Raw genomic sequence first — 12,102 nt, 5'->3', positions numbered from 1 at the left:
TAAGATTTTTTTGAAAAAAAATAAGGATTGTGTAGCGATGGCAATACCAAAAAGTAAAAAAAAAAAACGGGTAGGGACAAATACACAAAACCATACAAAAATCCCTATGTACGTAGCCAATGAGTCAATGTTACAAACTTAAGGGAATTAGCCATTGTAAGACCTTATTGCATAATTCAGTTTAAAATATTTTATTCAAACCTGAATTCATGTAAATGATGAAAGGAATTCAACATTTAGTTGTAGATAACAGTTTTTCTTGGAAATATTTATATGGTTTTGTATATTCATCCCTACCTTGCTTCTGTAATGTTTGGTATTGACATCCCCACATCATCCTTATTTTTCAATTTTTTTTTATTACTTTTACGTTTATATTTTATTAATAGTTTTGATTTGAAAAATTAAGAATGAGTGTAAGAGATGTAGACTTGTAACTTAAATGTGTATGACACTTGCTTCATCTTTATATAAGCTGATCACACTGTTCAAAACATTTTTTTGTTTATTTCTGAGAGCATTGAGCATGAAACAGTCAATGAGAATGCACAAAAACCATACAAACTTGTAAAACAAGAATAAAAATTTTCATTTCTGTATTTTTTCTAAATTACAAAGGATAAAATTTAGTCAAGCATGAAAGTAACATTTAACAATAAGTTTATAATACATGTTTTCTATTTAAAAATATTCAAGTCAAGCTCATCAGGTATTGATATTATAATATCACTGATATGGAATGTATTGTTGACAAAATGCTGCTCTTTGCTAATTCTATTGCAGAGATTAAGGCAAGTGCTGGTAACATTTAACTGCAACCTCTCTTCACAACTCAAAGATCAATGACAAAATTTCGCTGAAAATCATTTCAATCCGCAAATGATAACTTTAAAAATAAAATTATATCAATGCAGTCATTTTTTTCATGTGTATTTAGAGAAAAAAAACAAACTTAGAAACTTTCTGTTTAAAAAAGAAAAATACATGCATAATAGCAATTCTTTCTTATATTTGCTTCAGTCTGTAAACAATTCAGATCCTTCTTCAAAAGCCTGCAAAGACAATTTCTGATAACTTGTTCCTTTCTTTCAGACAGATGGTAGGAAATTACCAAAATTCATGTTTAAAGGATTCTTGAGAAGCCTCTCCACAAATTCTTTAAATTCCACCATATAGGCTGAACTCAAGTCATCAAGGGTCAACTTCAAACACTGGGACATTTCTGCTTGAAGTTGTGGGTCTTTACTGAAATTCAGAAATACAAACCTTTTATGTGTTATTGAACGAGTACAATCAGATTGTTTTAATGAGAGCAATATTATAAAGAATCGTTAGTGAAACCTTATGTTCATCTCATTATTACTGAACACTGACAAAATTAAAAAGGGATACGAAGATAATATAAGAAATTTTAGTTCCATCCAATACTCTTTGTTGTTTTAAATAAAAATAAAACATGGGAAACAGAATAAACAATTAACTAGAATATAATAAAGCATGTTTACTTTAAACTATTATATTTTTCCTGTCCATTATTTAGAGCAATAACTATCATACAATTAATATTTTCTGTCTTATATATTTATCTTTTCTAGGAAGTTACACAAACACACATGCATAAAAGTACCAACATTATTCATCCAAAAATAAATGTCATAAAACAAAAAGGTATTAATCCAACAGTATCAAAACTCTGCATATTTGTAACTAACATTACTGTTTCACATCACCAAGTGATAGGCCAGTCACAAAAACAACATGGCATTCAAACAGGAGAAAGCAAATGCAAAATCCTCTATACAAAGTTTGAGTACTGATGAATTTTATTTCGTTAAAACCTCTGTTATAAAGTGAAGGCTGTGGAGATGGAATTGGATGCATAATAAGACAATAAGCGAGTTATAACTGTGCAAAGTACCAATGCCATTACATTAACCTTTTTTTTCTAATTTATTTTAGATGACTAATTTTGGTACATACTGCATTTACACACATGTATTATATTTGAAATGTAAAATGCAAGTTTCACCATTTATCTGTTCACTATAAAAAGTTGAGCTGGGCGATTTAATGTCTCAAACTAACTGAATAATATCACAAAACTGATCAACTAATCAAATTAGTATTTCTGATTTTTCCAACAACCAACAATTGATTAATCGAAATATTGTCATTATGTTTGTGAGTTGAGGGTCTGGAGTTTGATTTCCATTGCCACTAAATTTACTCATCCCATCTTTGCTATTGCAAAGCTACTAAGGGTATGTGCCAACTTTCCTTAATTCTGAACAGCTAACTAGAGGAAAGGGTAACTGGCTTATAGCACCCACTGCCAAATCTTTGTCTGATTAAGTATTAACTACAGTGTAACTTTACTAATATTTTCTACAGTGTTGTATTTCTTAATTAAAATTGCTTAACTGCATTCTTAAATGTTGTATAAGCAGGCATGAATCTAGTGGGGGAGTCTAAGGGGACAACCCCCACAATTGTTTAATAGAAATTTTTAACTATATTAATATTGTATAAGCAGGTGCAGATTTAGGGGAGGGATCCAAGAGGTCAAAACCTCCATCGCATCCCTTCCACTATTTTTTTTTTCAGAAATTTATAACTGTATTATATACTGTTTACACATATCTAGGGGGGTCCAACCCCCTCACATTTTTTTCAGAAATTAATAAAAGAAACAACCAAATGTGTCAAAAAAATCTGATATCAATTTTTATTTGATTAGTCTACTAATTACCATAAAAGCTTTTTTCAGTATCCTTAAATCACCAAGCTGGAGCCTACAGCAACCTGGTTTTGACCTCAATCATGATTGTTTCTAAACAATATGAATGTCGGTTAAAGGTTACCATGGTAAATTTTCATGCCTTGGCTTTTTCAAGACATTCTAACAATAACAACTGACTTTACAGATTTGTTTTCACAGTTAATAATAGTTTTTAAAATTTTGTTTATAATACCTGTTATAAAATAGGTTTTTCATAGTTTGAATATTATAATACTTGCAAAAAAGATGTTTTCGTACTGTTGATGTCCAAAATAAGCAAAAATGCAAGTGCTATAGCTATGACTAATAAATGACAACTTAATAACAAAATAGGCACCCTGTTTACAAACAATTAAGTGTAGACTTTATACTTTTTATAAATATAATTAAAGATATTTAATTTTAATTACAAAATTTAAAATGTTTATCTTTAACTGTTTTTACTTTCATATCATTCACATTACTAGAAATAAAGATATAAGCTTTGAAACTATTGGAATTGTAACCACAATGAGCTACTCACAATGATTTTGTAGTCTTTCCAATTGATTTTATTACTAAAGTTCCTAGAGGTGTGTACTTACACATACAAAAATAATGAAAGCAATATAAAGGCTATACAAAAGGCTTGTAAAAAATTATCCCTATAGGTGTGAGGGATAAGTTAGCTACTTTAATAGATGAATGGAAGAAAGCAGAGGGTTGTTATAAATGGAGTACAGTCAAACTAGACTAATATAATAAGTGGGGTACTTCAGGGCTCAGTCTTAAGACCTTTGTTTTTTTGATTTACATCAATGACATAGATGAAGGAAGGGTCAACATATTATTTAAAGCTGCTAATGACATTAAGGTCTTGAGTGTTGCTGGCTATGAGGATGCTGCTGCTGTACAAAAGAATTTTAAATCATTTAGTGAGTTGAGCAAATATATGGCTGATGGGTTTTAATACAAGTCTACAGACGTTATAATTTCATTGCATAGGTCACTGGTTAGACCACATTTGGAGTATTGTGTTCCTTAACTTAGAAAGGACTTTGAATTGTTGGAAAGGGTTCAGAGGAGGGCTACAAGAATGGGGGAAATGGATAGAGGTGCTGTCATCCAAGGAGAGGTTAAGATCTCTGAAATTGTTTTCTCTTGAAAAAAAAGAAGAGTTAGAGGGGATCTAATAGTGTTGATGCATCATCTTTTTTTCCTACTTAATGGTGAGAATGGTAGGACTATATGACATAAATATAAATTTTTGCAGGATATGAAAGTATATTTTTCTTAGAGAGTGATTGGCTTTTGGAACAAATTGCTTTTGAATGTTGTGAAGGCAGTAAATTTAAGCGAATTTAAGAGAAAGCTTGATACCTATATGAATGATAAGGGCTGGCTTTGAGGCTTTTTTTTTTAAGTTTTAGTTTAAAGGATGGGATAGCCTAGATGGAAATAGGTCCCTTGTTGTCCCTAAATTGTGCTAGTATATGTCTAATTGACCTCCCCTGATGTATTTAAACAATTTTAACCTAAAATTATTTTATTCTGACAAAGCATTTTACCTTTAACCCTTTCACCCCGGGTAGGTTAAAGTGCACGTTACGACGTTTTGGAGCATTATTTTCAAACTTTACTAAATAACATTTTTACTACTTACATCAATGAAATTGGCATCAAAACGTATTTTATAATTTAGATTTTGATATTATATGTTTTAATTTCTTAAATTCAAAACCATTGAAGTGTGATGATTTAGTCGTTGCTCTGAACAGGAATGGGATTTTTTAAATGGGATTACAGGGATTTTGAGTGTACTAGTACAGTAATTTGATAACTTTTTGGTCTTCAAAAATTCATATTTGAAGCCAAAAAAATTAGTGTCTCTACCTCCTCCACCCAGAAGAATAAACGAGGCTTACGTCAAAGCTTAGCAAGTTCAACGCACGAGCGATGCACAAATGCAACATTTTGTAACATGGTTACGTACTCGAAATCTTTGTTTGTCAGAGTATTTCTCATTTACTTTCTAAGTGTGGTGAAAGTGAGAGAAGGTATATCATTTATAAGAATGTACCCAAATAATACCTTCATATGCTTATGCTGTGAATTTCCACACATATGAAATGGGTGACCATAGTACTGAAACACCTGCTGTGTAATTAGATAAGCCCGGCTCAGAACCTACAATGTTTATTGGATCAGCCCAACTCTGAACCATATAATAAATGTTTTTTACACAGTCTAACTGCAATTTTATTACCCTGGAAAATTTCTGTTGAAAGTGTTGTAGAAACTATAAACTCCTATATCCCATATTGTGTTCTTGGAGCAAGGAGAATGTCACCTCACTGAATACGCGTGCATTTTTGTGCTCGAGAGTTTTCTATTATGGTTGTACATAAACAGTCTTATAATACGAGCGGTGAATTATTGCTTTATGGTCTGTGGGTTTGTAATTTGTCATTGACAGTAAAATAAACACAGAAAATATATTGGATATGTTTAGCAGTTGAAACTGTCAGGGGAAGAATTTGAAACTTCATGATCAATAATGAAGAAAAAGGAAACAGCTGCTGATTATATATTTCTGATTTTACAATTTTTATTTTCATTCTACTTCAATGAGTTGTCTACAGGGTGAAGAATCAAATAATAAATGTAATAACAGGTAAAATATAACATTTTATTGAAAAACAAAAGGTATATATATATATATATGTATTTAGAGGGTTTCAGAGGTTGTGCAAATGAAAATCACTTTGCCCTCAGACTAGTTAAAAAAAAAGAACTGATATTTTCATGGACAAATATAAGTAAAAATACTTCATTAAAAAAATCTGATTTTTTGTGTGCAAAAGGCTTCTAATGTTTACTATAAGTCTACAAAATTTTGTAGAGATACACTTAAAATATTAAAAGTTATAGCATGAAAACTATAACAAGCACAAAATGGTTATGAGGTCCCGTGTCAATTTTTTTTAGAATTTTTCTGCCCATTCCAAAGAATAGCTATTTTTACAAAGAATAATCTATTACCCCTTGAGAATACATTATAGTATTCTCAATTTTAAAGCCTTTCCTTAGTTTTTGTGCATGCCTTGGTTGAAACCTTGCTATGGTGCAGCATTAAGTGATTTAATCATTTACTGATAAAACACAGCTTAGAAAACAGCTGTAAATAAAGTTAAAATATGACTGGATTGAGCAAGAATTAGAATATCACTTATTAATAGAGTAAATATACAAGTTTTAGAGTTGTTTTTTTTTAGTTTCCATAAACTTCCTTTTGTTGTGAATTGTGAAATTATTTGCATGTTAAATCACACCTGTTTAATAGCTATATAAATTGCCTTCAAGTTCAATGAAAATACAACAGATAAGTTAAATTAAGATAGGTATACTTATACAGTTTTGAGATGGGTTGAATAGGTAACAAAGAAAACTTTATTAAAAGTTTACCTAGACACACGATTATATATACAACAAGGATAACCACAAAAGTACAGAAACAAATTGAATAAAATGCAAGGATCATGTTTTAAAGCCTACAACCAGGAATTCTAAAAACAAAGTAAACAAGCAAGGCTGAAAATATGTCTACATTATTTTTTCAAGCTACAAATCCCTATTTTGACTCCATGTATACAGCACTTATCAATTTTAGTGGAGTCAAATAGGGATTTGTAGTTTGAGAAAAGAATGTACACACTATTTCTAGATGTGTTAGTTTATTTTATTTTTTAGAGTGCCTCGTCAAAGGCTTGAAAACATAATCTTTACATTTTGATTTAATGGTACTTTTTTTGATGATCCTTATTCCCCCCTTTTTAAATTAACAATTTTTACTAATCTTGTTTCTTATGTTTTTTATGTCCATTTATGGAGAATGAATTTTAAACTACATATGTGCATTTGCGTTCAGTTGAATGTTACATGTTTTTCAACAGTTTACTGCTACATTGGCTTTTTTTCCCACCTAATCACCACACTGAACTTATTCAAAACAAATAACAAATGTATAACAAAGTGTAAACACATGTACTGGTATACAACTACAACAAACAAAATGTAAAGCTGTTCTCAAAAGACCATCTTGATGAAAAAGATTGTATCATCACAGATTTAAAGACCAGTTTTCAGGAATATTCCATTGTAATGTAACAAAAGACGAGTAGCAATAAAGCAATCTCATCAGAATGGAATAATGTTTCTTCTAAGATAATACAACACAGATTTAATACAATGTAAACAGACTCAGTAATATGCTTACCTTGTTAGGTCTACATGACACATATGTATGTTCTTCAACAGCTTGCTGTGTACAAGTTTGCTAGAATAAGGCGACACAAATAATGCATGAAAAATAGACAACAGCTACACACTTAGCATAAGTTGGTAATTATCAACAACATTTACAACCGCTACTTTAACACCAACTATTTAAAAATAGCAATAGCTATATGAAATAGTGCTATATGCAGTGGTAATAAATATTGAATACCCACTCATGATTTCAGCTAAATATAAGAAACAGTAGAAAGAATTACCACCATCATATGAGTAGGAAATCCATGTAGAGACAGCAAACTTGAGTAACAATGAACAATAGCAACTCAAGTAATGATATGCAACAGCAAAATTGGAAACTTTTCATGTTGCAGTTTTCAATTAATGTACTAGAAACTGCACAAGTTGTAGTTTCCAACTATGTGCACAGTAGGAATACACCAGATTTTCTGATGAAAGAAAGAGAAGGGCTTAGAAAATTTTGCAGCACAACAAAATTAAGGAGATTGAATGAAGCTTAAAACTACTCTTTCAGTTTCTTGCAAAATTCCTGTGAAATCCCACACTACAGTAGATATCACTTGTAATAATTTTATAGTGAAGTCTTAATAGGGATTTATACCTTGAGCAAAACTGTTAGCATTAGATCTCTAGCCTTGTTTGCTTAATTTTTTTTGCAATCCTTATTTGTAGATTTTAAATGATAAATTTTTAATTATCTTGTATGTTGGCTTTGTTAATCCACAGCAATGGGCAAATATATGCATAGAGTAAGACACAACCACAACTAAGCAAGTATAACATTTTACAAGTAAAAAAGTAGCCTTTTCAAATTAAAACAAATGTCTAAAACATCACCTTAAATAAAGCTTTGTGTCTTTTAAAGTAATTATTTACTGAGTCAGGTAGCTTTGTGCCCGAGTTTTCGTGTCAAAATGAGTTTAACATGCATTGAGTAAAAAAGCCAGCCACTCACAATAACATCACATCCATTATGTATTTATAATCATGTAAGTCAACTTTCAATGAAAAATAATGAACTTTTATGTAGGTCACATATTCCCAGCATTTCATATAGTAAATCTGTTTAGGTTTTGGTACAAAATACCCAGCTGATTTTGTTGTAGGCTTGTGAAACAATAATAATAATAATATTTATGAACAAATAGGTAAATTTTTATTTTGTCTACAATCATGAAATCACTTATTTTGCTTATAATTAATGTTTAGGTGGTCTATTGGAAAGGAAGGTTTGATTGTTGTTTCAAGAATAAGTCTGCTTTTTAATGTGGTTTTTGCCTGAATGTTCAATTATATATTTGAGCAAATTCTTGTGTGATCCCTATTATAAATCACTATCATGGTTCATGATACAAAGCAAAGAAGTCATATGACTGGAGATTGCTTAAGCCTTAATAAAGGTATCTTGTTGATGTTCGGTTCCTTTATTTAAAATTATGGTGTTTTTACTTTCTAATAGATATACTATAGTTTTATTGAGTTACAATGCTTGTAAACATGTTTTTTAAAAATTATTTTCATTAAATAAAATTGTCATTAAATCAGACAGGTTTAGTATAGTTTAGTTTAGTGAGTATTGTAGGTGATTCCAAATATTGTGATAATCAAATCTTTATTAAATATCGATTTCATGTTTATCCTATTCAAACAATGTACATAAGTAAACTGCTTAACTGGCTACTTTATTTGTAATTGTAATCGTGATGTTTTTTGAATAAAAGCATTATTACCATTATCGTGGAAGTAAAATATGTTTTTGTTATTTAATCATCAATTTATTTGATTTACAGAAGATCAATGTGAAATCACAGCATAGTTTAAAAACAAGCAATGGCGATTGTGTAGTGGTATCTAATTGTTATTTGCGATTCATCTGCCCAGTAAAAAATTGTCCATAAAACTTAAGTGATTTCTTTTTTTTTCTTTTTTGACAAATCAAGGTAATTGGAAAAAGTACTTAAAAAACAAATTTAATGTAAAAGAAAATTAATACCATGTTAGAAGAATGCAGTGGCTGAAAAAGTTAAGATGGTAGAACATACACATTTCTTCTTCTTTTTGCTCATACGAGTTGTAGGGGGCGTGGTATACTAATCGATTAATGAATCTGTCAATTAACTGATTAGCAAATATCACTAACCTAATCGCCCAGCTCTTATAAAAATTACTCTCTTATTAACTGAACTTGTTTGGTGTTTCTTTACAAACTGAATCAACATAGCAACGTTATTTTCTCATAAAATGAAACTATAAATCCACACACATAATCAAGACGATTTTCACAATCTCTGGAACTGCATATAGATTAAGATCATTCTCACAGGAAACCATTAATAGAAACAAGGTCAAACTCTCATGGACTGAAACCATACAAAAGACCAAAGTCAACCAGTCAGAAAATGAAGTTATACAAACTTACAAGATTGTTGGCTATTATAATAAAAACAACTGAGGTTCAAGATCATTCTTACTACACACACTGGAACAAATAATAAAAAAAAACATGGTTATTTTCTCTTACACCAAACTCATGAAGTTCAAGTTTACTTTGTCATACATTTAAATGATTACATAGGATCAACATAATTTTCTCCTAAACTTAAACCATGCAGTGAACCAAGGTTATTCTCTCATGAAACCTCATTCTTTCTTATAGATTTTTTGTCACTAATATAAATTAAAAACTTTACCTGATAAGCATTCTTGTAACCATAAAATAAACTTCACATTCTTCTTTGAAATGCTGTAAAAAAGTTTTTATACAAAATAATAAATCTGTTTATTTGGAAAGTTATACTAATGAATCAGGTACATATAACTACAATATTTTAACATATTTTGTAATTATGCCAATTCTCACTGCAATACAAAGATTTATAAAACTATTTCAGTACAATACTGTTACTTCAAATCAATTTTCCTGCCTTTACCCAATCCTCTAAGAAAAGATGCTGTGCATAATTGATTATTAACTGCTATCTATTAATCACAGCTTTAAACTTACATCTATTGATGTAAATGTATTAGTATCAAATAATTATCAAACTATAACATGTCACTCTGATCAATTTATAAAGAATTCATGTTGAAAATTTTACTAAAATGAAAAAAATATATCTGAATATAACAGTAAGTTTGTTGTGATTATTTTATGTAACTACTTGTTTTCAGCTTTTAAGTGGAATGAAGTTGTGATAATAATTCAAAATACACTTATTTTCTAAACATCATTTCTCAAATTTAACAACTTAAAGTTTTAAGAAAGTGATGAAATATTGAAACATGTATTTTTGTACGTAAAGTTAATCCTGGCACATAATCATTATTATACTTTAAACTTAAGAAAATACACACACACTGAGCACCAAAATAACTTGAAAAATAAAAATAACATAGAAATTTTTATTTTATTTTTTATTTCACATTTTATTTTGGACTAAAATTAGATCCTGTACAAAAGTTCATACCTTCAGTAGTTCTACTTTCTTGTGATACATCAGCTCCTGTTGATGAGAAGGAATATTTATATCAGACATTCTTCTATCTGCATATTCATCAGCCTTTGTAGCAGAGTTATCTGAAGAAGTCTTATTAATAAGCTGGCTTTCTTGGGTGGGATTGATGTTTCCTGTTAGAGACTGAACAAAACTCTGGAATATAGGAGTGAAGAGATCCGACTGCTCCGATATCATATCATTACAATGGAAAATTCTCTGTCCTTCAGAATTCCTTCTAATTTCTTTATTAGTACTGTCACTATTAATTGAAACACATTCTGTGTTGTCCAAATTTACAGGAGTTACTTTCTGTGCTTCTTCAGTGGACTTAGCATCAACCTGCTTGTCCGAACAATCATTACCAAGTCCAGACTCTTCCACTTTCATAATGAGTGACTTTGGGAACTTTTTGTAATCAAAATGTGCATTGTTATAAAAATTCTTTGTGTCCATAGAACTTAAGCTTGATTCTTCACTTTTTTCACTACTACTTGAACTACGACCTCTCCCTCTCATGTATCCATGTCGGGAATGAGAAGTTATGCCAGCTAGTGATTTATTTCTCTTTTTCCTGATATTTGTATGATAAAAAGAGTCTGTATGTCTTCCATAGTCAAAAGCTTTAAAGCAACCTTTCCAAACTGAATTATAACCTTTATATGTAACATGTCTTCTTTTAGAATTGTTACTACAAGAATATTTTATTCTTGAGTGTCTACTCTCGTGGGCTTTGGAGCTTTTCTTGCTATGTTTTTTCTTTACCGAATTATGAAGTTTATCTATAACATGGTTTTTATTTTTTTGATGCACAGTGCTTGTGTTATTTCCTTTGCATGTCCTATATTTTCTGTTATAACAATATGTATCTTTCTTTTTAGGTGACTGATAGGCTTTGCTTTCTTCCAGAGTTGAGGAATCTACATAAAAACAGGTGTTTATTTGCTGTAAGGTGCTAAAGAAATAAAAATAAAATCAATTTGTTAACTCTTTCAGCCCAGGCTCAGTCCCTGGGACTGACCTCATAACCATTTTGTGCTTGTTATACTTTTCATGCTATAACTTTTAAATTAGTAAGCAAATGTTAATGAAATTTGTCAGAATATCAGTAAACATTACAATGCTTTCATATGCAAAATATCAAATTTGTTTATTAAGTGTTAAGGTTTATAAGGCAATGTTTTTCTCATGTCTATTTTTCTTTTCGCATGTTGCCTATCTATCATACAAAGAAATTTTTCATTTTAAGATTAAAAATACTTTTATGCATCAGAAATTTTTTAAATTTCACATGCAAAAATCTTTATAATGTCCAGATAGTTATCAAACATTTCTTAAGCAAAAGCTTCATATTTTATCTGTTATTTTCAGTAATTAATCTATGTAAGGGTTTGGTAGATTTAACCGATCTCGCAACCACCATAAAAATTATGAAATAAACATAAATTATGTCACTTTCACTCTAGAATGAACACAAATTATAACACGAAAACATAAATGTTTAGACAAAATAGCTTAAATCTCATAAAATTATAC

At 29.9% G+C, this 12,102-nt stretch overlaps 1 protein-coding gene across 4 annotated transcripts in view; it reads right to left on the bottom strand.

The window, feature by feature from the left end:
• Positions 1-338: 338 nt before the first annotated feature.
• Positions 339-12,102, bottom strand: part of LOC106466323 — a 25,781-nt gene continuing 14,017 nt past the window's right edge. For 3 of the 4 annotated variants that reach the window (XM_022394306.1, XM_022394307.1, XM_022394305.1), the window contains exons 4-7: positions 10,540-11,486; positions 9,763-9,815; positions 7,035-7,094; positions 339-1,245 (exon numbers count right to left, since the gene is read on the bottom strand). In XM_022394306.1, the coding sequence (XP_022250014.1) occupies positions 1,089-1,245; positions 7,035-7,094; positions 9,763-9,815; positions 10,540-11,486 (1,217 nt within the window). In that variant the 3' untranslated portion in view covers positions 339-1,088. The remainder of the gene's footprint in view (positions 1,246-7,034; positions 7,095-9,762; positions 9,816-10,539; positions 11,487-12,102) is intronic. The other variant, XM_022394308.1, reaches the window with a different exon arrangement.

The sequence above is a fragment of the Limulus polyphemus genome, unplaced genomic scaffold (genome assembly GCF_000517525.1).
Source record: "Limulus polyphemus unplaced genomic scaffold, Limulus_polyphemus-2.1.2 Scaffold2222, whole genome shotgun sequence".
NCBI lineage: Eukaryota > Metazoa > Arthropoda > Merostomata > Xiphosura > Limulidae > Limulus > Limulus polyphemus.
This window is presented reverse-complemented; position numbering and strand designations above follow the sequence as displayed.